Below are 27,195 nucleotides of genomic sequence, written 5' to 3' on the forward strand. Positions count from 1 at the left end.
GTAGTAGACAGGACCAGCGAGAGGATCCGAGAGGACATTTACTGAGCATCTACTTTGTACTTTTCACATGTCATTTTATACCTTTTTATCTTTAATCCTGTGAAATAGGTAGTATTATTCCATTCCATGTATGAAAAAATTAAGGTCCCAATAGACTTAAGACTTTTTTCCAAGACGAGACAGGATTAGAGCCAGTATCTGAATCCAGATCATTGTGATTTAGACCCCATATTCTAAAGCCTCAGATCATTTAAAAATCCCTTTTGCTCTTGATTTCAGTATCTTCCCTTGTCTTTATCAGAACTGCTAACTAGCAGCAAGTAAATATTACCTTCTTTCTGTAACTGCATACTGTCGATGCACATAATCCATAATCAGTCTATAAATCAAAATTGGGGTGAGTATTATAAGCCAAATTTGAGGACCATTAGCCCAGGGCCTTCCTTCCCCAAGGAAGGAAGGGCACCAAAGAAGTGGGGTGTACAGAATGGTTATATACTGTCAAAGAGCATGTATCACACATGATTGCAATGTCCCTTTTACAATAGTCACAAGATCGCCCTGCCAGATTGCCCTGTCAGCGTAGAGATTGATGGACACAGCGGGTAGCAAGTCTGCTGTCTCAATGGGTGTGGCAGGTACCAGGTCTGTTGTCTCAAGTTGGGTGGTCACAGGATAAGAGCAGCAATCAAATCCTAGCCTAGGGAGAAATGCTTATCCTTAAGGAAATGCTGATGTGGGGGAAGTTGCATCCATACCTTAAGGACATTTATTCTTGCCTTTGGGACATGTTAATTGCTTAAAGCAGATATACAATGAATGTTCAGAGGCCACAGGCCCCTTTTGGAAAAACAAGGTCAGGCCGAATCAGTTTTACACCAAATGGCTTCCTCATATGTTCCAATATATCCTATTGCTTGCCATTTATTTATCAAAACTTATGGTTCATTCACTTACTTCCTAAATACTTGAGGATCTGCTGTGTGCTAGGCACTACAGGAGAACAAGTAAATGACGACAGAAACACCGGTAAGCTGTGATTAAAGAAAGGCCAAGAATAAAAGGTAAGGATCTGACTCTACCCTCTTCCTATAAATAAATAAAAAATCAGGGGAGAGACTAACATCTCTATCTATAGAACATCCATTTTCAATTAAATAAAAAGAGAACTTTGGGAACCTTAGTAAACTCTTAAGTTATTACAAATGGATAAGATCCAAAGAATTTATTTTTTTTAATTTATTTTTTCCCCCAAAGCCCCAGCAGATAGTTGTATGTCATAGCTGCACATCCTTCTAGTTGCTGTATGTGGGACGCGGCCTCAGTATGGCCGGAGAAGCAGTGCATCGCTGTGCGCCCGGGATCCGAACCCGGGCCGCCGGTAGCAGAGCGCGCGCACTTAACTGCTACGCCACGGGGCCGGCCCCCAAAGAAATTCTTAAATGCTCTGTTACTCTGGTCCTTGGGGAAGCATTCGCCAAGATGACATTAAATATGCAAGGATTTTATTAGAGGAAATGCTTATATGCAAAGAAAATATGCAGGGACCCAGAGAAGGTTGGGAGAGCCATCACACTGCAATGCAAGTCTGATCCCCATGAAGGAAAGAAGGAGAGAAGGTCGGGAGAAGCGTCCTAGACTGCTTTGCAGTCCACGCAAGTTTTAGCAAAGCACTCTGTTTGAGAGAAGTCCTTGATCCAAAGTCTGCTGACAAAAGAGTCCCATCTCAGAAAAGGTCCACCTTAGTATCTCTGCTATGACCCATGGGGGCAGAAGCCAGCCCATATGAGGCATGATCTGGGCCTGAGTGCAAAATTGAGTGATGACTTTCAAAGCAGCAGCTGGGCCCCTGCCTTGATTACATTCAGTAATTAAGAGGTGTATTGTCATGTCTGCCACACTCTGGTGGCGCAAAAACGCAACGTATTCTGCCCAGCTGGTTTAGAGATTCAACCTATACTCTATGTACATGATCTAGAGCGCCAGGGCAAGTTCTGTTTTCCTTTACCAAAACCCTTGACAAGATATAAACACCCAGAATTTGGAGTGCCAGGTCCAAACCATCAAAGCAGGATTATGTATGGAAACTGACCAACTCACCTTATCCAGACCCAGCCCTCCAGAATGGACCTAAGAAACTCAGAGTTAAGTTTGGGCTGTAGTACTGGGTCGGATAGTCAAATGAATGAAAATATTCTTGTGTGGGAAGGATAGTGTCCCGTGACTTAAAGACCCAAAATATGCCAGGACTATACCATGAAACAGCCTGCGTCTTGGCTTTCTTGCTAATAGTTTCTCCATCTTTTATTATCTGGAAAAGAGGTGGGCATAATCTAAACAAAACCTCTTTTATTAAATGCCCTCTCATATTTGGGAAAATTCCCAATTTAGCAGCCAGGAATTAGGCAATATCATTAAAGTGCTATTTTGCATCCACAAATCAAGGGTTTATTTTTACTTTTTATTTAAATTGCTTGTTAGTACCACTGAGTCGATTCCGAGTCCTAGCAACCTTTTGTATAGGAGAGTGGAGCCCTGCCCGAACTTTTTGAGCCATCCTCTCGCCTTCTGGCGCCATATCAGACACTGCTCTGCTGCTATTCATGGTTTTCATGGCCAATTTTGGGGGGAGTGGGTGGCCAGGTCCTTCTTCCTGGTCTGTCTTAGGTTGGAAGCTCTGCAGAAACCTGTCCACCATGGGTGACCCTGCTGGTATTTGAAATACGGGCAGCATAGCTTTCAGCATCACAGTAACACCTAGCTGCCAAAGTACCGACAGACAGGTGGTGTGGTTCCCTGACCAGGAAACAAACAGGGCTGCAGTGGTGAGAGCGCAGAATCTTAACCACTAGAGCCCCAGGGCTATTTAAATTGCACATATTTTTAATTCATATAATGAAAACTTCAAAAGGCACAAAAAGATATAGAGGGAAAAATCTCCTTCCCACTGTCTCCCCACCAACCAGTTCCTCTCTCCGAAGAAACCAGTGTTACCACTTTATTTTGTATCTTTCCAAATGCATTTTATACATATACAAGCAAATACGAATATTTATATTTTACCAACATTTTACACAAATAATGGCAAACTATACACACTGTTTACAACCTCACGGTATCGGATTGTACGGATGTACCATACTTTATTGATCCAGTCCCCTACTGATAGACATTAAGGTAGTTTTTAATCTAATCTACAAACGACCTTGCACACACATTATTTTATGAATGCACGAGTATATATGAAGGATAAAATTATAAAAATCGCTCAAAGGATATCTGCATTCATAATTTTGGTGAACTTTACCAAAATGCCCCCAATAGAATTTGTACCAATCCTGCACTCCCCACTCACCCTGTGTAAATCAGAGATAATGTTAGATCAGAGAGAGAGGATAGGAAATTTAGAAACACTAGGTAAAATTAGATTGCTATCCACTTGGCTATGGTTTTATTATCGCTAAAGAATCAAAGGCGTCACAGAGGAAAACAGTATAATCAAACACGATTAGTTTGTACGTTTACATCAGTTGAACCAAGGAACCTCATTCCCTTCCGAGCCTCTAAGAAAAGTGCGCCAAAATCGATTAGAAGCAAAAACGCTCAGCACCCACGAGCTAGCGAAAAGTCAGCAGAAGAGGAAGATGAGGACTACTGGGACTTCTAAGAAGACTCACAACGTCTAACCCCTGGTGACCACGAGTTCCTTCCACTTAATTGTCTGGGAGTGCAAGAGGCAGAGGACATGACCTCAGGAGTGACGACCGGCCCCTCGCGATGTGGAGAAGGCTGAGGTGAGCGGAGCGCAGGGCTCGGAGGATTCTCACCGCAGCGGTGGTCGCCTGAAAAGGAGCAACGCAGACACGGACTTGAAGCAATCTGAAGACCCGAGGGTTTTCTCGACGTGAGAAGGTTCCCGAACACCTGGCAGGTAGCACAGACTCCCTGCAGTGAACTCCTCAGCCTAGAAATCTGTGGGATCCTCTCAAGCGGCCTCCGTCGTGACCCCAAGAGTACCTCAGTCTCGGCCGCTCTCCAAGCGGGCGGGCCGCCCTCCGCCCACCTGCCGTTCGCTCCCCGTCCCGAACTCTAGGAGGCTGGAAGCCCGGGCCTGCGGGTACCGCGACGCCCCCCTCACGTGACGCAGAGGGAACGGAAGGGGCGGACCTCGTGCTGCGTACGTCATCAAGCTGCGCGGCCGCGGGGACCTGGTGACGGCTCCGGAGCCTGGGCCCGGGGTGGCGGTGGCGGCGGTGCTTGGGCTCCACTTGGGCCCCCTGCTGGCCCCCAGCCTGTTCCCACGGACGGGGCGCGGCCGGCGCGGGGTGGGCCGGGAGCGGAGGTGAGTGCGCGGAGCCGGGGCCGCCGCCTCCTCCCGTCCCTCGACTCCAGCATGGGTGCTCCGCCCTCGCTCGGAACGGGAGAGATGCGCCCCGGGCCTCTGCCTGGGCGTCGGGGCGGAGACCGCCTTTCCCTCCCTCCTGCCTGGGGTTGAGCCTTCCCTGAGCTCGACACCGCTCCCCTCCCCGAGTCTCCTAGGGCGGAACCCTCGGATGTTCGCGCAAGTTCTAGAATAGATCGCCTCGGGAAGGTGAGGCGAGGCAGGAATCCCCGGGGAGGAGAGCCTGGAGGCTGCAAAGGCGGGTCATAGGCTGAGCCCTGCCATAACCCGCAGAAAGTCCTCACACTGCCTCAGTGTGCGTGTCTTAGACCTTCTTACATTTCCAGAGTTGAAACTAAGTAGGCTTAAGGAAAATCTTTTTGAAAAACGTCATCTGCTTTGATGAATCATCCTTTTCTGTAAAATGTATCTTGCACAGTTGTTGGAGGGATTACGTGGAGTGCTTGTAGGATAATATGCTAACTGTAAACAGGAGTAGATGAGAATTTAGGGTCTCGTTTTTACTATTCAAAAATTACCGTTGTGGGTTGTGGACTCTTGAAGAACGTAGTTTGATTTTTTTTTTCCCTTAGATCATTGAAGAAAGTTTGGATTCCAGATAAGATAGACTCTTAGTAACCACGGTATTTTACTCCCCAGAAATTGTGTTTGACGCAAAAAAAGAAAAAAATAGTGTGTCTAAAGCCTGTCAACAATCAAGAAAATACTTCTTACATTGGTTTTTTGATATGTGATCTCTTACTGAGTTCATTTAGTTGATGCATACAAGTGAACTTTGCAAGTGACCAGCTATGGTAGTAAAATCAGTGGTGGAGTTTTGATAGGTTTCTATCCTAATGAGGCCCTCTGTTTCAGTATAGAAGAAATACTACAGCTGTTGATTTGTTAACGTTGATGGACATTTACTAATAAGATAGAGTAGGAAGACCCCCTCTATAGCAGAGCTTCAATAATGTGAGAGAAAGTCTGTGGATAAGCTTGCATGGTTTCCATTACTCAGTGTAGGTACCGGGTCTTCATTTGAAGTGTCATTTTAAGAAGAAATCCAGATATAGTTGGAAATCATCTTAAATAATTCCTTGCCTACTTCATCAGAAAAAAGTCCATTTTCAGTGACCTTTTATTGCTCGTAGTTGAATACACAATTTTTTTCTTGCATTGAACTACTAGACATTCATTGTACACCTGCTAGCGTAGAAAAAATATGTAAAACGGGATCCCCATCCTCTACGTACGTACGTACTTAATCTTATGGATGGATGTTAAATAATAGTGATATCACACCTTTAAGAAATTTTATTTTTTCATCATTTTATCATTTGAGACAACAGCCTTGTAAAGATGCAGGACATGTCAAGTTTCTTTCTGTTTGCAATACAGTTGAGTATTGATTATAATAAATGTCAAGTGGTAGGTGTGCTCAATAATAGCAGAATTCAGAAGAAGAGATCCTTTTTACTTGGGATAGTTAGTAGCTAGATTGTGGCGGTAATGCCAGGAATAGCAGTGTTCTCTACTGGTGGGTGTTTGGGCCTGAGGAAGCCTCCTTAATTTGTAAAGCTAATTGAATATATTCAGTTTCCCCAGTCCTTCAGATATGCTCATTTTTTTTTTTTTGTACTCGCAGAATCCAAGGACACCTTTCATTCCTTCTCCATATTGCTTGATGGGAGGCACTATGGCCCCCAAAGACATAATGACAAATACTCATGCTAAATCCATCCTCAATTCAATGAACTCCCTCAGGAAGAGCAATACCCTCTGTGATGTGACATTGAGAGTAGAGCAGAAGGACTTCCCTGCCCATCGGATTGTGCTGGCTGCCTGTAGTGACTACTTCTGTGCCATGTTCACCAGTGAGGTAAGTGGTAAGTTATCCCCTCACAAATGACAGTCACACATGTAACCTTGTAATCGCCTCATTTTACTGAATAAAACGGTAGAAGTTTGATGTAGTAGTGAATTTCTATAGTATGGTGGTTAAATGGGCAGGCTCTGGATAAGATCTGCCACTTGGCCATGCCTTAGTTTCCTCATCTCTACATAGGATAGTAGGAATGCACAATAACGTGGTTATTGTGACGGTTATTTGAGAACATTACATATAAAGTGCTTAGAACAGTGTCTAGAATGTAGTAAAACACAAATGTCAGCTATTGGATTTTAGTTACTGTTTTTAATTTTGTTTTCTTGTTTTGCTCCTTCTAACGTTTAATATTTTAAAGTGAATACCAGGGGAATAGAGAGGAGGGAAGGGAACAGAAGGGATTCAGTGCTCTTCCCACTCCTCCTAACGATATTGAAGAAAATCGGTATTCACTCTACTAGTGTAGGTTTTAGAGTTATCTCGAATGAGAGGAGGAGGACTTGATGAATGACTGTGTCGGCATATGGAGGATAACTTGGAAAGAGATGCTGACTCTGGAGGATATACAATTAACAAAAGGAATTAGGAAAAGGCTGGCTTGACAAGAAAAAAGGTAGTGCTCACAAAGCGTTAAGAAAGACTGCCTTAGTAATTGGCAGAACATTTAAAATGTAGAGTAAAGCTGTTGAATACATTGTGAGCTGCTCCTAGAAAGCTGAACAGAGCAGAAGACTGCAACTTTTTTATTTTTCAAGATCTCAAGTCTGATTTTTAAATTTTAAATAAATTATCTTGATTTTTTCTTAAGCTTGAGCTGTGAGTACACCAGTGTTTATTAGATCATTTATCTACATTTATACATATGCTTGAAATATTTCATTGTGGTAACACTTTTTTTCTTTTTAACCACCAATATGGTCTTCAGTTGGTCCCAACACCTCAGTGAAGATGTTGCTGCTGGATTTGAATAGAAGAGCTAGTGTCGTAATAATGACATAACCACCCTTCTGGGCCAGATGCTGTGTTAGGTGATTGTTATATTCCATTCACCCTAGGGGTTGATGTTACCATTTCCTTTTACATAAAGGAAACAAGGTCTCAGACATTAAATGATTTGCCCAAAGTCACATGACTTGTAAATGGTAGAGGTGGGACTTAATCCTAAATTTTCTGGCTCTAAAGCCCAAACAGTTTTTAACTACTGTGCTTCCTCAGCCTCTGAAATAAGGATTTTTATATTCTATAATCTAATTTTAAAGCCTAAGTAATTTATAATGCGGTGAGCCAATGCTCAGTCACATGGCTGGTAGGAAAAACATGGAAACCTGACAGATCATTGCAACTAATCCAGGCTAATTTTAAAATAATCTTGTGTAATAGTACAGATCCCTATCCTATACTGTCCTCCACAGTATCTACCCAAGAGCCTCAGAAGCCGTTGGCATTTAACTGGGTTAGGAGAGTGTCACCCAGCAGCTGCTGAGCATGAAATACTAATGGACTAGGACTACTGACTGTTAATTATATGTTGTGCATCCTGTTCCTTGTCAGCTTGAAGAAAATTAATCTGTCTTCACTCTTTTTCTACATATTCAGAAATTGGTATGGAGTTCTGTAAGAGAATTCTTTCATTTTTTTCTCATCAGTGATTATAGTCTTTCTTTAAAAACTGATTCAGGCAAGAAAATGCCAGATGGTTTTGTCTTTGTTTTTAAGAGAAACTGATGGAAAGGAGAGGGTCCAGAGACCTGGATTCTAGGCTCAATTCTCTTAGCAGTTCTGTGTGAACCCTTGCAACCATCTAACTTCACTGGTTTGATCTGTAAAATACAGTGATTGAACTAGATGGTTTCATTGTTCTCTTCCAGCCCGGAAGTGCTCCTCAAATGTGGTCCAATTGAAAGATCATAGGAGTGAGGCAAGAGGACCTGAGTTTCATCTGTGTTTTGCTAGTTAAGAGACCTTGGTGAAGTCACATAACTTCTTTGAACCTTAGATCCTCTATGTCTGATATGGCAATAATGTGAGACCTAACTACGTTACCGGGTTGCTGTGAAAATCAGATGAAATATAGTAAATGAGAAACGCTCTTAAAAATTGTAAAGCAAATATAAATGTGAAATGATACTGTAATTGTGCTAAGTTATTACATAGTGAAATCATTTCCATATTTAAGCTATTTGGGCTGATGGGAATATAGTTTACTAAATAAGAAACTTCTGGAATAAATGTACTTAGATGTTTCTGTTTGTAAATACTTATACTGTGTTAAATATTAGTAAAATGTTTTTCCAAAACAACGTACTAGTGACTTTTTTTTAATGTTAGGGATCGATTTTGTTCTTGGCTTTGGTAGAGAATAGTTTCTGATTATTATTCAGGGCTGATAGAGGAATCAAAGATGATAAAGACATTTAGTTCATAATGGAAGTGCACTGGAGTTTTGTGAGCAATTTGAATTTCTAAACTAAGGTTAAGATCTAGTAAAATTTTTATAAGGTAATCAATTACAGATAGTTTACTATCCTGTAAAATTGAAGATTTCCATACTTAGCTAAACAATTTTCTGTGATTGTCTGGCGTCATCAATACTCATAACTCCAGGGGGCCAGCCTGGTGGCGCAAGCGGTTAAGTGCACGCGCTCCGCTGCGGCGGCCCGGGGTTCGCCGGTTCAGATCCCGGGTGCGCACCAACGCACCGCTTGGCAAGCCGTGCTGTGGCAGTGTCCCATATAAAGTGGAGGAAGACAGGCATGGATGTTAGCTCAGGGCCGATCTTCCTCACAAAAAATAAATAAATACTCGTAACTCCAAGGATATAGTCTAGATTAAATACAACACCAACAATTCAGTAATCCCATAATAGAGTTAACTGAATATTTTGAAAAAGTATCAAACAGTTCAGTTGTATTCAATGTTACAGTGGAAGGCCCTCAGGTGTATTCAGACAACATTACAGCGGAAGGCCCCTTAAGATGACCTGCATGTCCCTTTTCGTCATTACTAAATGTGGTCTAAGGACAGATAAGACAGGACTGGGTAGTCCTGGAGGGTCTGGAGCTATAACCCGTTGGGTCCTCTACAAGGATGAGATTTCCTTGAAATTTTGTTTCATCTTAAAAGCTCACAGACACTACTGGTATGTTCATGGAACTTTTGCATTCTGTTCTTTAGTACATCTATGTTTGTTTTAATATGAAAGCAATGTTTTAAGTTATTCACTAGTAAAATTGATATTCCAGGAAGGTATCACCTCACTGTGTGCTCTTGGGTTACATACAGCTCCCCCCCAATTTGAAAAGCTACAAATATATGCCGTAATTGCTTTATACAAATCAAACAAAATACACCATAATTTTTTTAAAGATATATGTGCAATTAATATTATTAACATCTCTTCAAGCTCTTGGATATGAGATCCCGCCTTTATCTTGTGGAATTATAATCACCATTATGTCGTACCCTTTGAATTTTCAGCTTTCAGAGAAGGGGAAACCTTATGTTGATATCCAAGGTTTAACTGCCTCTACCATGGAAATCCTGTTGGACTTTGTGTATACAGAAACAGTACATGTGACGGTGGAGAATGTACAAGAACTGCTCCCTGCAGCCTGTCTGCTTCAGCTGAAAGGTATAGATGTTCAAGTTGCTATTGTTCATGCCAAGGTAGCCCGGGAAATGTTTAAAATTAATGATGTAAACTTAATTGTGAAAATCGTGGAGACAGACTATGGGCATTCATGTTTACTGCCCATGGCACAGAAGATCACATTTCAATCACAATATAAAGGAACCTCTTCAAATGTGAGTATTTGGCTCTTTAGAAGAGAGCATTTACACCTTTTCTGTTTTTAAAAAAATGGAGGAGAGGATAACAGGGGCATTTCCTTCCATTTATGTACACAGTAGCCCTCCAAGGAAATACAAGAAACTGAATCGGTTCATTGCCAACATGGAAGGAAACTAGATGGCCAGGTGGATAGGGAGGCTAGGGGGACTATTCATGGTAAAACCCTTCTGTACCTTTAATTTTTTGAACCATATAAATTATCTATTAAAAATTTAAATTGACACACATAAATGAGAGTGTAAAGTTTTCACAGGATTAGAGATGGTCTCCCTTTCCAGTTGCCAGTCTGTGTTTCTTAACCTCCAGTGATGTTTCTATTATTTCGTTTTTCTGTACACGATTGAACATTTTCAGTTTTTAATACGTGATTGAAACACTGTGAAGCTTTTGCATTAGTGCACAGCTATAAAATTAAGTTTATACTCTGAACTTTTCAATTATAGAAATATGAGATGTTATTAGTATCTTCTGTTTTTCCTTCACTGGAGTCTTTTAGTACATTTTCATGTAGAGTAGAAATTAGGTACATTATGCTGAATTGTAATTGGTTTTATAGCTTGATTCCCAAGAGTTTTATAGGCATTTGTGTCTGGTTGTGCCAGTGCCCATAGAAGCAATTTATCTTGCTATACTTGTTTTACAGCTGAAGTACAGACTGTTGTAAAGGCATTGCTGAAGGTCACACAGCACCTAAGATAGAAATGGGACTTGAATTCCTTAGGCTTAAAATTTCTAATCTGATTCTTAGGTGTCGAGCTGGGGTTCCTCTGATACTGTGTAGAGATGTCACAATCCGGGAATATAGACCAATTCACACCCGGCTAAGTATCCTGAAGTATTCACTGTCTGTGTTTGTCCTAGGTGTGAAGCAAGCCTGCTGTGAGTTCTTAGAAAGTCAGTTGGACCCTTCTAATTGCCTGGGTATCAGGGATTTTGCTGAAACTCACAATTGTGTTGACCTGATGCAAGCAGCTGAAGTTTTTAGCCAGAAGCATTTTCCTGAAGTGGTGCAGCATGAAGAATTCATTCTACTAAGTCAAGGAGAGGTGGAAAAGCTAATCAAGTGTGATGAAATTCAGGTATAGATTTGGCTTGGTGTTATGGTTTCTTCGAGACTGGGCCTACAAAACTTGCAGAAAGCAGGGTGGAGTTACTGTGTTTCTGTAGCAGGGCTTCTTACTCAAGTGTCCATGTTGGCTCCAAAGGTTTCATTAAATGCCTCTGAAATTATGTGCCAAATTTATTTGCAATTTGTGGGAGACAGTTCGCCACCTTTCTCAATGAAATATATGATGCCAGTGGTTAAGAGTCAAACAGACTAAACAGAGTGTGGAATAAGTAGAAATTGGAAGTAAAGTAGATTTCTGTAGAACACTTCTCTGTTACCCAGTGACTCATTTACAAACATTGATTGAGAATATCTACTATATAGCAATCATTATGCCAGGTGCTATGGATCCAAAAGTGAATAAGATCCAGTTTTTGTTTTCAGAGGATTCACGGTATAGTGGTAGAGACAGGCAAAAAGACAAATATTATTATAATAGTGTATGAGAATAATGAGCCTATTCAAAGTGAAGAAATTACATAGAAGAAAGAAGAGTAAACCTTCTAGGTTTAAATTAGATCAAAGAGGAAGGAACAGAAGATAGGAGATGGTAAGCAGGAGCCAGATCATAAATGCCATATGGAGGTACGAGGGAGCAGGAGGAAGGGACATGAGAACTGGATGTTGAAGGAGTAGTGCTTCACCTAGCAGAGGGGAAACCGCTTGTGCCCAGGCAAGCATTCAGCAACTTAACCCAGCAAGAAGAATCTTTGTCAGTCCTAATTCTGAATCATAGTACCAGTAGTTTTGCAGAGTTTTTATTGCATATAGGTCTGTAGTTGGGCTAAGAATTGGAGAGAGAAGTCCACTGTAGGGCTATTTATTAGATGTCTCTGAAGCCAGTGGCATTAATCTCCAGTGGTCCAACTCTTTAGTCGATAGCTTCTAGAAAATACCTAGCAGAGCCAAGTGGTAGGGTGAAAGTCTGCCTATTGTGTTTTGTTTCCCCCAGTTAGGAGAAATTTGATTCTCTAGGAAAGCTAAGAGTTCATTTTTTCTCCTCTCACTCTCCTCAGATAATAATAATGAATTTTAAATTGGGGGATTCTGAGAAGTTAGTGGCACTTCAATTTAAACAAGAGATACATTGGAAAGAAGCAAAGTTTTATTAATATTCTAAGTGCTATAGGAGGAATTTGCTACTTAAAGAAATCTTACAGTAGACTTTTATAACCAAATGATTACTCCCTGATCTATTTTGTTAAAGCTAGATTTTCATGTAATATAATAACAAGTCTTAAATATATTTCTTACCAAATTTTAGCCAACCTTTTCTTTACGCCTTTCCCTAGTGACTTTTCTGAGGGAAAATTGATTAGGGCACGTTGGTGACATTGTTACCAACTAAAGAGAAATTATTTTCCCATTTGACGTGCTGTTGCATATCAGCCCAGAGAAGCTGCTGTTAGAAATGCTGCTGAGCCAAGTATTTGTTCTCACCCTCATGGTGTGGGATGTTGTGTCCTTGCACTGAAATGCCAGGTGTAGCCACATGACATTCTTCAGACTTGGAAACTGGAGTTTGCTAGAATATCTTGATTTTTCTTGATTTGTCCATACGTTAGAAAATACAGTGGATAGAGTGAGTAGTACAGACTTGAAGTTCACTGCACATGAGAGTAGAATGGCTGCCACTTACTCAGCATTTACTGTTGGTTCATTTATCAGTTAGTCATTGAGCACTTACTTTGTGCCCAGAACAGTTCCAAGTACCAGGCATCCACCTGTGAACAAAACAGACAAAAATCCCTCTACCCTGGAGTTTCCATTCTAATGGCACCATTCTTGGTATTTTTTATCTTATACACTTCTCAAAACTATCTCCATTTGTCAGAGGAGGAAACTGAGTCTGTGAGGGTAGCCATTGTACCACAGCTAGTAGGTGGCAGAGCCAGGACTCATATCTGAGCAATCTGGCTCCAGCGTCTGTTCTCTTAACCACTCAACTATGAGCTGGTCACCTAGTTAGTTCATTTCTAATTGACCAAATCAGGAAGCAATCACAGAAGTCATTTATTTTAGAACTATATAGACTTTGGAATAAAACTAGATGGAACAGGGAGAGAAAATTAACTAACCTTTTATTCAGAAGCTGAGATGAAAACAGTTTGAGAAGTTTTTGTATGGTCTTCCTTAAGTGTCTATCAGGACTGGCCTCTGCTTTTTTTCTGGAAAGACAGCCTAAGACATTTTTTTATCTTCCGTATACTAGGCTGAAATAGGAACCAGATATCTGACTCCCCATTGCTAACTAACCCTTCCTCTCAATGATGTAAAACAGTAGTACTTTAAACAGTGGGAAGCAGTGTGTCACAGTGGTTAAAACAACATGAGCTTTAGAATCAGACTGGGGTTGTTACCTAACCACTAATCTTCAGTTTCCTCTTCTATAAAACGTTGATCATAGTCATACTTACTACGTAGGGCTGTTCTGAGCATTAAATAAGAATGCCAGTGCCTGATACATAAAAGAATTCACTGTGAAAATTTCTTATGGAGAAATTTTTCTCCTTAGTGAAGCATTAATGTTGGTGTTTTTTTCCTCCCACTTTAGCTGTTTCACTGCAATTCTAGTGTATTCTGTCTTCAGTAGGATCAGGAATCTTTGCTCATGACTGAAAAGCCTCATTTTAAAAGGATGTATCTAATTTAAACCTAGAATGTGTCAGAGTCTAGTATGCAGCTGTTTAAAACTATTAGTCTCTCTGTCTTGTCTTTAACAAAAATTTTTTTAAAAAGTCATGGACCCCCTTCCGCGGCCTCCCCTACATCTAATCCATCAGTAGGCCGAGTTAGTTTAACCTCCCGTAGATTTGGTGCACAAATGTCTTCACCGTCACCTTTTGCCTAATGTACAGAGTAGCCTCTAGCTGGCCTCCCAGCTCTCAGCCCTTCTACGCTGTCCTCTTGTGAGTGTCAGGGTGATCTTCAGACAGCATCAGTGTGACCCTGTCACCAGCCTGCTGGAAATCTTGTGATGGTCTCTAGTTGCTCGTGCAGTAAAACCCAATGTTCTGATGCTCTCTGAGGTCTGGCCCATGCTGGCTTCTCCAGCTCCATCTTCCACTGTTCTTCTCCCTCGCTCTCTCTACTGCACCAGCCTCTGTCGTTGCCCAGTGGTCAGTTCTTTTTTGCTCTAGGACATTGCTGTCCAATAGAACAATCTGTGAGGATGGAAAGGATCTATATCCGTGCTGTCCAATTCACTAGCCACTATTCAGTGGCTGTTGAGCACTTGAAATGTGACTGGTGTGACTGAGAAGCTGAATTTTTAATTTAACTTAATTTTATTTTATTTTATTTTTTTGTGAGGGAGATCAGCCCTGAGCTAACATCCGTGCTAATCCTCCTCTTTTTGCTGAGGAAGATCGGCTCTGAGCTAACATCTATTGCCAATCCTCCTCCTTTTTTTCCCTTCCCCAAAGCCCCAGTAGACAGTTGTATGTCATAGTTGCACATCCTTGTAGTTGCTGTTTGTGTGACATGGCCTCAGCGTGGCCAGAGAAGCGGTGCGTCGGTGTGCGCCTGGGATCCGAACCGGGACTGCCAGTAGCGGAGCACGCACTTAACCGCTAAGCCACCGGGCCCGCCCTAACTTAATTTTAATCAATGTAAATGTTAAATAGCTGTGTTGGATGTTGCAGCTCTAGGGTTTTGCATGTGTTCTTCCGTCTGCCTTGGAGTCTCTCCAGGTCTCTCTTACTCTCCCTGCTAACGGCTACCCATGCAGGGAGGCCTTCCCTGACCCATCAGTCTTTATTAGGAAATCTCGTGTTATTCTGTCCACTGTACTTTTCCTTTATAGTACATGATGACAGAATGAGATTGTTCATTTTTCCAATTTAACAATTGTCTCCCACTTAAGAGCAAGGTTTATGTCTGGTTTGTTCACCATTATATAACCAGCCTCCAGCACAATGCCTGGCACTTAGAAGGTGTTCGGTAAATCCATCGAATGAATGAACATTCTGAAACATTTTCAGTTCTTGGGAAAAGTTCCCAGAATGGTTTCTTTATCTAGGCACTGTCACACTCTGAAAGGTCTCTCTCAGAACAGATACACTCAAGGGGCTGGTGAAGGGGACACAGGACCTATGCTTAGGAGTCTGTCTTTGGGAAGTCTTAGATGTGATCATACCTAGAGCTCTTCCAGGGGTATAATGTAGGTTTTTTAGGGTGTGTCTTATGTTTGTTGTATGTAAGCTTAGACCTTAGTTCCCCAAATGATTGATTATATATATCATCTCAAATAGCATAGTGCCTAATACACAGTAGCTGCTCCAATGCTAATGGACAGTGCTTTGAAAACTGCAACATTCCATATATCATGTAAGAGAGGTTCCTGCTTCACAGGCTTGGATGGAGGAGTTGGGGAGCAAGCCTGGAGGTCCTTAGACAACCCTTATGAATAAAAGTTATTTTAATTAAAATGAGTCAGTTTTGAATAGGGCAGCAGATTTTCCCTCCTCCCCTTAAAGTTTCACAAATGACTGGAAAAAAATTCAGGAATGGGAAAAGCCAACTTGTGACTGATGGTTTGTCAGGCACTATCTTTCTTAGATTTTTTACCCAATTTGACTGTAATGCTTTTTCTGGTCTTAGTGAATTGTGTCTGAAAAGGTTGTTTTCCCAAGAGCCTCGCTGTTTCTGAAAGTTGGGAAATAATGGTGGTGGGGGTGGGGAACAGAAAGGAGAAAGTAAGCATGGTTCCTTTATGAGATTGTGAGATAAGTGGAAAAGCAGAGATTCATGATTTGTAATTGTACATTTATAGGTGGATTCTGAAGAGCCAGTCTTTGAGGCGGTCATCAACTGGGTGAAGCATGCCAAGAAGGAACGAGAAGAATCCTTGCCTGACCTGCTACAGTATGTCCGGATGCCCCTGCTGACCCCCAGGTACATCACTGATGTAATAGATGCTGAGGTAAGTCATGCAGACACACGGATCCAAAACCTTGAGTATCTCTTGTAGCTTCGTATTGTGTACTCAAAATTGGTTATTTTAACCTAATTAAAATAATCCTGGTTTGCCTCTGCAGGAATGCGAGAGAGAGTGGCGCTAGGTAGTCTCCAGGCAATTGCTTGGCAAGTCAGGCTCCTGACACAAATGAAAATCTGTGGTTTAATTAATTCTGTGTTTTAGTGTCTGTTTTATATACCCCTAAGTGTTTTACATAAGCAACACTTGATGAATTTTGTCCCTTCTCTATTCAACATAAATTGTTCCAAGTTGCCCCAAAAAAGATGCTTTGCTTATCAAGTCTCTCTGTTTTTGACCTCTGGTGAAGCCCACATGAAAGTAGTTTGATGCGTTTTAATATCAAGTTGGCTCATACCATGTTTACTTATAAAAGTGTTTCTCCACCTTAAGTTCTTTGTGGTATGTTTTCATGATTTTTACCATATATATCACCTGTATTACCTGGACCGTCTTTTGGAGGAACACTGATTTCTAACATGTAGGTAAGGCCCAGGTCAATGGACATGTTCCTTCCTCTGCAGACACAGTTTTCCAGTTATTCACATTAGAAAAGTTGCAGGCTGGTCGTCGTCACATGTCAAACTCTTTTTCTCCCATGTATAATTCCTTTCTTATAACCCATCCATGTACCCGTCATGTATATTTATTTAAATCATGGTTAGGAGCCCAGACTCGGGCCTGAAATCCCAAAGTCACCACTTACCTTGCAGTGAGGGAGCCTGACTTCACTTTCCTTCTTCCTTCTGAGCTCCTGCTAGGGCTTCGTAATGGCAGAGCCCAACCGGAAGCCAGAGGGCATGGGAGCCCCATGACATAGTTCATATGGGCCAGTCTTCTGAGCCAGAGAGCAGATGGAGGAGGATGCAGAGTGAATGTGGGGAGGCACATGAGAACTGTCCAGTACAGAGCTCTGTCAGCAATAAACATAGGCGTTATCACAGTGCTGTGAGCCTTGGGGAAATTATTCCAGACAAGATGTACTTCTTCCTGTCGTCCCAGAAAATAACAGAAGGCTTTTGGTTTTCCCTTAAAATTTTTATTAGTCATTATGTACTTGTATTTGCACAATCACCGGAGGGATGTACAAATAAATTAATAGAAGTAGTTACCTGTAAGTGCCGAGGAGGCAGGCATGCCTCGGAGATATTGTGCGTTTGGTCCCAGACCACTGCAGTAATGCGAGTCACATACATTTTTTTGGTTTCCCAATGCATATAAAAGTTATGTTTACGCTGTACTGTAGTCAGTTATTAAGTATGCAATAGCATTATGTCTAAAGAAACAATGTACATACCTAACTTAAAAATACTTCATTGCTAAAAAATGTTAACACTCACCTGAGCCTTCAGCAAGTCATAATCCTTTTGCTGGTGGAGAGTCTTGCCCCAATGGTGAAATATTGTGAGAATTACCAAAACGTGACACAGAGACATGAAGTGAGCAAATGCTGTTGGAAAAGTGGTGCCAATAGACTTGCTTGACACAGGGTTGCCACAAACCTTCAATTTGTAAAAAAATGCAGTATCTGTGAAGTGCAATAAAGCGAAGCACAATAAAACGAGGTATGCCTATACATCTTGTTTATATCATTTGATTTTTGAACCATGTAATATATATTGTCTATTAAAAAAAATTTTTTTTAATTGTTCCTGGAAACCCACAGCATAGTGATTACCAGCAGCCCTCCTGGAACCACGGGGCTTTGGAAACTGGTTTTCTATGTTAAGTTAATTCTTTATATGTGCCATTTCTACTCTTATATTAGAGGTGGCCTCTGTGGCTCATGCTACTATCTGCTGTGTTTCAGCCTTTCATCCGCTGTAGTTTACAGTGCAGGGACCTAGTAGATGAAGCAAAGAAGTTTCATCTGAGGCCTGAACTGCGAAGTCAGATGCAGGGACCCAGGACAAGGGCTCGTCTAGGTAAGCTGGCATCTTAGCAAAAAGAGGGGATATTTTTCAGTTATCTCTTGCCAAGTGGCATGATGTAGTTGAAAAGAACATTCTATAAGAAATACAAAGACTTTGTATTTAAACCTGTTTTTAATCTTGTATTAGTTGTGTCATCTCAGACAAGTCACTGTATCACCCTGAACTTTGTTTCATATAAACCAAGGATATCTTCCCTATTTCACATAACTGTATGGAGGATTAAATGAGACAAAGTGTGTGAAAGCGCTTTATAAAGTGTCAGCTATTATGCAATATAAGTTATAATTTTATTTCAGTATGTTTGGAGTCTGTGAACTAGAAATTATTTCAAATGCCATGTAGTAGGTGGTGTGCTCCTACCCACCTCTCCCCTTCTCCATATGTGTTTTTTCCATTCTGGAATGAAAAGAGGAAGGAAAAGCAGCATTATGGTGTAAAGTACAGGAGTTCAGGATAGTTGCAAGCACAGAAGTTTTGGCAGTGACACGCAGTAGTTAAGAGCCTGCACTCTGGAGCCGACTGTGTGGGTGCACATCCCAGTGTACCAACTACGAGGTGTATTATCTTTGACAGGAAACTTGACTTCTCTGTGCTTCAGTTGCCTCATCTGTAGAAGGGAGTTCATCATAGCTGCTACCTCGAAGGTTGTTATGAAGAGTAAATAAAGTAATTTACGTAAAAGGATTAGAACAGTTCTTGGCACATAGTAAGTGCTATGTATGTTAGCTATTATTTTAGCAAGCAGGCCTAGGTTCAAATCCAAGCCCCTCCAATGACTAGTTGTATGACCTGGGGCAAGGTATCAATTTATCTGAGCCTATGCTTCCACCTCTAGATTGAGGATACTAATTAATATCTTATCTCACTGGGTTGTTGTGGAGATTAAAGGAGATAATGCGTGTAAGATGCCTAACATGGTAGGTGGCAGTAATAGGTGCTCAGATCTTACTTCACTTCTGTTTCTTACCCTCCCAATTTTACTGTCCCAAGAGCCTAGACGGTATGTGTAAAAGCATTTTGTAAATTATAGATTACTCTGTATATGGAGTGGTATTTTGTTTTTATTATTTCCTATTCTTGCTGTTATCTCACTGTGGACTCATATGTGCTAAGGTGTTAATTGATAATTAACCTGTTCATTGATAGATTTAAGTAGAATGATGATTTATCCCCTATATTTTTTTAATGGCATAAGTACTATATGTCAAATATGTAAAAATTTTAGAAATACAGAGAAGCACAAAGTAAAGAAATAAAAGTCATCCATAATCCCACCACCCAGCGATAGTGCTTTTTTTTTTTTAAGGGAAACTCTTGGACAAGGAATAGTAGATGATACTGTTCTGTTAGTTCCTGGAGGATGACAAAATATGATCTATATCTCATACTATATACAAAGATATATAATCAACACAAGCTAGATTGAAGGACTAAGTGTGAAAAACCATAAAAATACTAGAAGAAATTATAGGAAAATATTTGTATAACTTCTGGGTGGGAGCCTTTTTTTCTATTTTTAATTGTGGTAAAAAATACATAGCATAAAATTTACCATCTTAACCATTTTTATGTGTACAGTTCAATAGTGTTAAATATATTCACATTCTTGTACAACCAGTCTCCATAATTCTTTTCATCTTACAAAACTGAAACTCAGGGCCCATGGCATAGTGGTTAAGTTCGGCGCACTCTGCTTCGGCGGCCCAGGTTCACAGGTTCTGATCCCGGGCATAGACCTACACCACTCGTCAGCCATGTTGTGGTGGTGACCCACATATAAAATAGAGAAAGATTGGCACAGATGTTAGCTCAGGGCGAATCTTCCTCAAGCGAAAAAAGAAGAAGATTGGCAAAAGATGTTAGCTCAGGGCGAATCTTCCTCAGCAAAAAAAAAAAAAAAAAAAAAAAAATCGAAACTCTACCCATTAGACAGTACTCCCCATTCCCCCATCCTGTTGGGTAGGAACCTTTTTAACTAAAACAGAAAAACCTAGAACCCTTCAAGGTTACTTGACTGCATCAAATTTTTTTTTTAATTGATGGCAAAAGACATGGACTGGGAGAAAATATATTCAATATGTATGACAAAAGGTTAATATTTTTAGTATAAAAAGAACTCATATAAATCAACAAGAAAAAGAACAATAGCCCAATAGAAGATTGCATGAGAGATATATAGATTGCACACAGAAGAGGAAATGTAAGTGAACACTGAACGTTAAAAAATATGCTTCCCTAGCAGGTCTAGAAATGAAGATTAAAGTTTAAAATGTACATACCCTCTTTGTGTCCCACCTCTGGGAATCTATGCTATAGAAAGAAGCACTATAGTATAATCTCTACTATAGAAATAATATATTACCATAGAAATAAGCATATATAAGATATATGCATAAGAATGTTTACCATAAATTGCTAATATTGCCAGAAAAAAAGGGATACATCCTGAATTCCATCTGAGGGGAATGAATGGTTGACGGAATTATAGTACAACTGTACCATGGAATTTTGTGAAACTATTAAAGCATTGAGTCAAATATACATACCTGGGTGGACAAGAAAGACTAATTGGGTATACTAAATAGGGGAAAAAACTTTTTCATTGGGGGAAAAAAAGGCAAAAACTCCTCTATATGTGTATGTTTGCCTGAGCATAAACACGATATGTATGCAAGGATAAATACTGAACCTTTAACAAGGTGGGACTGTTTTATTTATATACGTCTGTGTTATTACCATAAGCATGTGCTTACTTTTGTTATTCAAAAAATAATAAAAAATATGTAGTCTTTAAATACCATGTGAGCCAGTGATTTAATGGAAAGAATCTGGCACTAGGAAATAAGATATATTGCTCGCTTTGATTTCTACTCCTGTTTCTGTCACTTACTCTAGTAATGTACTGTTTGAATTTGGACAAGTTCTTTAACTTTCTGGATTACCATTTCTTCTTCTCTGTATTAAGGGAGTTAAAGTCAATCACTAAGGTTCTTTCCAATACAGAAGATATATTTCTTTTTTGCAGAGCCAAAGGTGTCCCAGAGAGTACATGATAGCACTCACTAGTTGCTTGTTAAATTGAACTAAAGCCAATGAAAATTTTTGCGAACCAGCAAACCCAGAAGATTCTTTTGAAGGTACATTTCCTGCGTTTCTCTAAACAGGCAGCAGAAAGCTCCTGCTTGCTCAGAGAACTTGCTTATTGCCCTGACCTTGAGAGATTAGAATATGATTTTACGTGCCCTCATAGTTTTGAGGTTATTTTTCAGAAGTTCTAGAAAGGAAATTCTGGAGCTATTTCCAACTAGATTCTTAATTTAGCATCTCCTCGTCAGTGCCTTAGAAGTAAATTGTTCCTACCATCATGTCCACTACCCATCTCTATTCATAGAAATTGCTAAACCAGCTACCAGGATAATAACTCTTCTGCATACAGCACAAGGAAATTAAATTTACAGCTAAGTAAAAATAGAATGCCAAGTAACGTGTGGGGATTTTGTTTTAGTTATTAACCGTACCCATTACTCTCTCATAGAAGATAAATTCCTAATATGTCACTGTGTCCTTTTCTGAGCTGAAGATCAATGTGTATGGAAATATAGTTCTCTGAACCCTGTTATTGTAGCAGGCCTGCATTCTATCTGCTGTATTCCTCTAACACACCACAGTAGACACACATTCCTACCCGCCCCAACCCCTCCCGCAAAAAAATGACCATGGCACTGTCAAGATGCCTCAGTTTTAGTAATGTGCTTTTTCACGCTGTCCTTGCCAGATGTTTTAGACACGCTTTCCTCATCATAAAGATAAAAATCTAACTTAACAAGTACCCCATTCATTGGCACAGAACTAACAGGCTTCTTTCTGGTCAGTCCTTTCACTAGCTTTTTTCACATTGGTCAGCTTGTTAGAGGAGTGGTCCCCAAATTAGGTTCCAAAGACATTAAAATCCTTAGGAATTCTTGCGGTGGAAGAAGACTTTCTAGGCACAAAGCAATAGAAGAAATCACAAAAGAAAAGACCAGTGTATTTGACTAAATAAAAACCATGTACAGGCGCCAGCCCAGTGGCGTAGTGGTTAAATTTGTGCACTCTGCTTTGGTAGCCCAGGGCTTCGCAGGTTTGGATCCCAGGCGTGGACCTACGCACCGCCTATCAAGCCATGCTGTGGCAGGCATCCCACATAAAAAGTGGAGGAACATAGGCACGGATGTTAGCCCAGGACCAATCTTCCTCAGCAAAAAAGAGGACACTTGGCAACAGATGTTAGCTCAGGGCTAATCTTCCTCACCAAAAAAAAAAAGAAATCACGTACAACACGATAGGACAAATTAGGAAAGTAGATTTGCTACAACCACAACAAAGAGTTAACGTCATTTGTGTTTAGAGAGCTTATAAAAATGCATGAGAGAAACACGAAAAGACCTGAGTGTACAGTTCACAGAAGGAGAGGTCCAGTTGGCTACTAAGTATAAGGGGGCAAAATTCAACCTAGTTAGTAAGAGTCTTATTAGTAATAAAATAAGGATTAAAGCAGTAAACACAATTTTTTCCCTACCAGAATATCAAAGATTAAAAAACAATATCCAGGGGCTGGCCCCATGGCATGGCGGTTAAGTGTGGGCGCTCTGCTGCCAGCGGCCCGGATTCGGGTCCCGGGCGCACACTGATGCACTGCTTGTCAGGCCATGCTGTGGTGGCGTCCCATATAAAGTGGAGGAAGATGGGCACAGATGTTAGCCCAGGGCCAGTCTTCCTCAGCAAAAAGAGGAGGATTGGCATGGATGTGAGCTCAGGGCTGATCTTCCTCACCAAAAAAAATATATATATATCCGTTGCTACAGAGAGTAGAATGAATTGGCACCATTATAGTGTTGGTGGGAATATAAATTGGTTCAGCCGCAGAAAATAATCTTATCATATATATGAAAAGATTTTTTTTTTATGTTTGTGTTCTTTACTCTAGCAACCTTCCCATTTCTATGGTAAGAAAATAATGGGGAAAAGTTTCATATTCAAGGATATTTATCACAGGATTATACGTGATTGTTTATAACCCAAAATTACGAACCCCTGATATAAAAACATATATTAAAAGATTTTGTTAATATCTTGGGAAAATGAAATAAAAACAGTAGGATGCGATACAATATGGTCCCATTTATGTTTTATAAATATTTGGAAACAAGGCTGGAAGGAAATAATCTGTTACATTTGGGTGTCTTTGTATTATGGAATTAAGGGTAAAATCTTTTTCGTAAAACTTGTCTATTTTCCAAGTGATTTCTAGCAGTGAAAATGTATTTTATATATTATATGTTTTATAATCACAAGAAATATAATTTTAAATCTTTTTAACCAAGGAGGGGTAATATTTGAGTAAGGATGGCAATTATACTAGTCCTTGAGTTATTTTTTAAGTTTTCTTACAATAAATCTTTTTTTTTTTTGGAGAGGAAGATTTGCCCTGAGCTAGCACCTGTTGCCAATCCTCCTCTTTTTGCTTGAGGAAGATTGTCCCTGAGCTAACATCTCTGCCAGTCTTCCTCTATTTTGTATATGGGACGCCACCACAGCATGGCTTGATGAGCAGTGTATAGGTCTGTACCTGGGATCCGAACCTGTGAACCCTGGGCCGCTGAAGCAGAGCATGCAAACTTAGCCACTATGCTACCGGGGCAGCCCCAAGAAAATCATTTTTGTGCTAGAAAAAGCTACCCAGGCTGAACAAAGACATCAGAATTGACTAAAATTATATCTATTCAATGTGAAAACAGTGGTGCCCTTAAACTTATCAGAAGCTCTGTTGCACTTATATATAACGCCAGCGGTAATGGGGAAGTTAATTACTTAAATGCAGCTTGGCAGATAGTCTTTCAAAACACAGCATCGGTCAGGAGAAAAGAATGACGAGTATTTCATGGCAGAGAAGTTTGGGAACCAGTGGTCTAGGGCCCCAGGCACTTGTAACCATAAAGTCCCTGAGCAACTCACACTGACACCTCTGTCCAAGTTCCGCTGTAGACATGTAGTTACTGGAAGGTTTATTCAGAAACTTTCAGTGAACAGGAAGTGCTGTCAGTTCACTGGGTTTTGTAGCATAATTAAATATTTCATATCTGCTTCTATGTCCCTATCCTTCAAAAGCTGCCTGAATGAAATCATATTATCAAGAACGAGAGGTTGGGGGCTGGCCTGGTGGCATAGTGGTTAAGTTCATGTGCTCTGCTTCAGCAGCCTGGGGTTCGCCAGTTCAGATCCTGGGCTCGGACCTGCTCACCGCTCATCAAGCCATGCTGAGGCGGCATCCCATATAGAAGAGCTGCAACTCTACAACTATGTACATTTATACAATTATGTACTGGGGCTTTGGAGAGGGGAAAAAAAAAAGGAAGGGTTTTTTCCCTACTTTTTTTTTTTCTTAAAGCAACAGAAATTACATCTGAAAATCAATGGAAATTTTTTTTAAATGCGTGAAGCATAGAATGAAGCTCTTAGTTGTTGTGGAGTATTTTCATTCTCTTACCCATACAGATATCCACTAGCATCATATTCATCCACAGAGGGAAATGTGTTTGGATAGAAGGACTGCTCTTACTTTCTGTATTCACATCAGAGGGAGGGAAGAGGTGGGGGAAGAAAGGGCAGAGAGGTGGGGAATAGTGGTGCCAAGGAGGAAACAAATAACTGTGGTCCTGGCCTCTCCCTACTTGAAAGAATTTAATGCACAAATAAAATCAGCATAATTTGAAAGGGCCCTTCTGCAAATGGTCTGCTTTTCTGAAAGGAGCTGGCTGCTGAGATCCACTTCCTGGCTCACTTTGGAGAAAGTACACAAGATTGGTGCCCTCTTAGAAGATGAGATTAAACTCTGTGGTTTCTGTCTAGGTTATTAAGAAAAATTTCACACAGGGGCCGGCCCTGTGGCATGGTGCTTAAGTTTGGCGTGCCACACTTTGGTGGCCCGGGTTCATGGGTTCGGATCCCAGGCACGGGCCTACACCACTCATCAGCCATGCTATGGCAGCAACCCACATACAAAATGGAGGAAAACTGGCACAGATGTTAGCTCAGGGCTAATCTTTCTCAAGCAGCAAAAAAAAAAGGAAGATTGGCAGCAGATGCTGGCTCAGGGCAAATCTTCCTCAGGGAAAAAAAAAAAATTTCACACATATGTAAAAACAGAGTAATATGATTGTCCACCATACCCATCACCCAGTTTCAACATTTAGGAACTCATGGCCTGTTTTGAAGCAAATCCCAGGCAAGATATAATTCTATCCATGTATATTATGCTTTTGTGTGTATCTCTAAAAGATAAGGAACCTTTTTGTAACGTATCCGAAATGCCATTAACATTCTTTATTTATTTATTTTGTGTGTGAGGAAGATTGGCCCTGCGCTAACACCTGTTGCCAATCTTCCTCTTTTTGCTTGAGGAAGAGTGGCTCTGAGCTAATACCTGTGCCCATCTTCCTCTGTTTTGTATGTGGGACACCGCCACAGCATGGCTTGATGAGTGGTGTTGGTCCGCTCCTGGGATCCGAACCCACGAACCCCAGGCCGCCAAAGTGGAGTGCGCCAAACTTAGCCACTACGCCACCGGGCTGGCCCGCCATTAACATTCTTTGAAAAAAACACACAACCAATTCTTTATCCTCAGATATCAAGTACATGTTCATGTTTCCCCAATTTCCCTATAATTTTGTGTTTTTGAACACTTAAAGTTGCTCCAGTCAGGACCCAGACCAGGTCTACACACTGCATTGAGTTCATATCTCTCTTTAGTCTCTTTTAATCCATAGGTTTTTCTCTCCTGCCTTGGTTTTTCCTTGCAGTTTGTTTATTGAAGAAACCAGGCTGTTTGACCTGTAGAATTTCCCACATTTCTAGATTTTGCTGTTTACATCCATGTAGTGTCATTTAACATGCTCTTCTGTCCCCTATATTTCCTGTAAACAGGTGGTTAGACTAGAGACTTGAAAAGATTCAAGATTCAGGATCAATTTTTTGACCTGTTGATCTTTGATCAACACTTCATAGGTGTTGGTGGTGTGCTTGTTTTGAGCATTATTGAGCAGTATATTAGCTTTCATGTAATGATTGTAGCAGCCACTGATGATGTCTGTCAGATACTACATTAGGGCTCTGTGTTTCTTGTCAGTTTGAAGGTACTACATTTACACTTTCAAGTCCAGTTTATTTCTAAGAGCATCTGGGTCTCCTAAATGCCCTCCTAGTGATTGCGTTTGTCCAAAATGTTCCAGCTAACCTTTCTATCCATGAGCTCTAATAGAGCAGATGCACAAGGGAGTTCCTCAAAAGACTTTGCTCTTTGGGAGGAGACAAGGTAGGGAGTATTTTATCAGAATAAAGCCTTAGGAGAAAGGGGAATATATAAAGGCCATCAAAATACTTTCTTTGGGGGGGCCGGCCCTGTGGCCTAGTGGTTAAGTTCGGCACACTCCCCTTTGGTGGCCCGGGTTCGGTTCCTGGGTACAGACCTCCACCACTTGTCAGCAGCCATGCTGTGGCAGTGACCGACATACAAAATAGAGGAAGATAGGCACAGATGTTAGCTCAGGGCAAATCTTCCTCAAGCAAAAGAGGAAGATTGGCAACAGATGTTAGCTCAGGGCAAACCTCCCTCAGCAAAAAAAATATATATATGTATCTTCTTTGGGAAAATAGTAGAGAAAAAAAGACTCCCTGTAAAGCCTGGTCTTATGAATACCTGGCAGTTTTGATGTATTGGCAGGGAACATAGTCATATAGTTGGCTAAATTGGAAGAATAAAAAATCTATCACTTGGGTCCTAAACCACAACTCTCAACGTTTTTTGAGACCAGGTTAGGAGCGTGTTCTTTTCCCATTACAGAAAACTCCCGTTTCTAGTTTTACAGGCTGAGAAGGGCAGGGAGCTTCTTTAGCCTCTTCGTACCTGCACTTAGAACCTCAGTTATCATGTCAACCAAAGTCATCTAGATAGGTTGAAGGGGTGTTGTGGTATGTTCAAGTTTGCCTTCTGGAGTTTTAATGTTGTCCAGAAATTCAAA

The 27,195-nt window shown here is 40.8% G+C and overlaps 1 protein-coding gene across 3 annotated transcripts in view; it reads left to right on the top strand.

The window, feature by feature from the left end:
• The first annotated feature begins 4,194 nt into the window (after positions 1-4,194).
• Positions 4,195-27,195, top strand: part of KLHL12 (kelch like family member 12) — a 28,166-nt gene continuing 5,165 nt past the window's right edge. Inside the window, exons 1-6 of one of the 3 annotated variants that reach the window (XM_014794130.2) lie at positions 4,195-4,342; positions 6,030-6,263; positions 9,747-9,900; positions 10,981-11,198; positions 16,002-16,151; positions 18,016-18,130. In XM_014794130.2, the coding sequence (XP_014649616.1) occupies positions 6,069-6,263; positions 9,747-9,900; positions 10,981-11,198; positions 16,002-16,151; positions 18,016-18,130 (832 nt within the window). In that variant the 5' untranslated portion in view covers positions 4,195-4,342; positions 6,030-6,068. Of the gene's footprint in view, positions 4,343-4,416; positions 4,592-6,029; positions 6,264-9,746; positions 9,901-10,980; positions 11,199-16,001; positions 16,152-18,015; positions 18,131-27,195 lie in introns of those variants that run through there. The other 2 variants (XM_087424259.1, XM_087424257.1) reach the window with 2 other exon arrangements.

Source organism: Ceratotherium simum, chromosome 36 (genome assembly GCF_057802395.1).
Source record: "Ceratotherium simum simum isolate JZ-2026a chromosome 36, ASM5780239v1, whole genome shotgun sequence".
In the NCBI taxonomy this organism is placed as follows: Eukaryota; Metazoa; Chordata; class Mammalia; order Perissodactyla; family Rhinocerotidae; genus Ceratotherium; species Ceratotherium simum.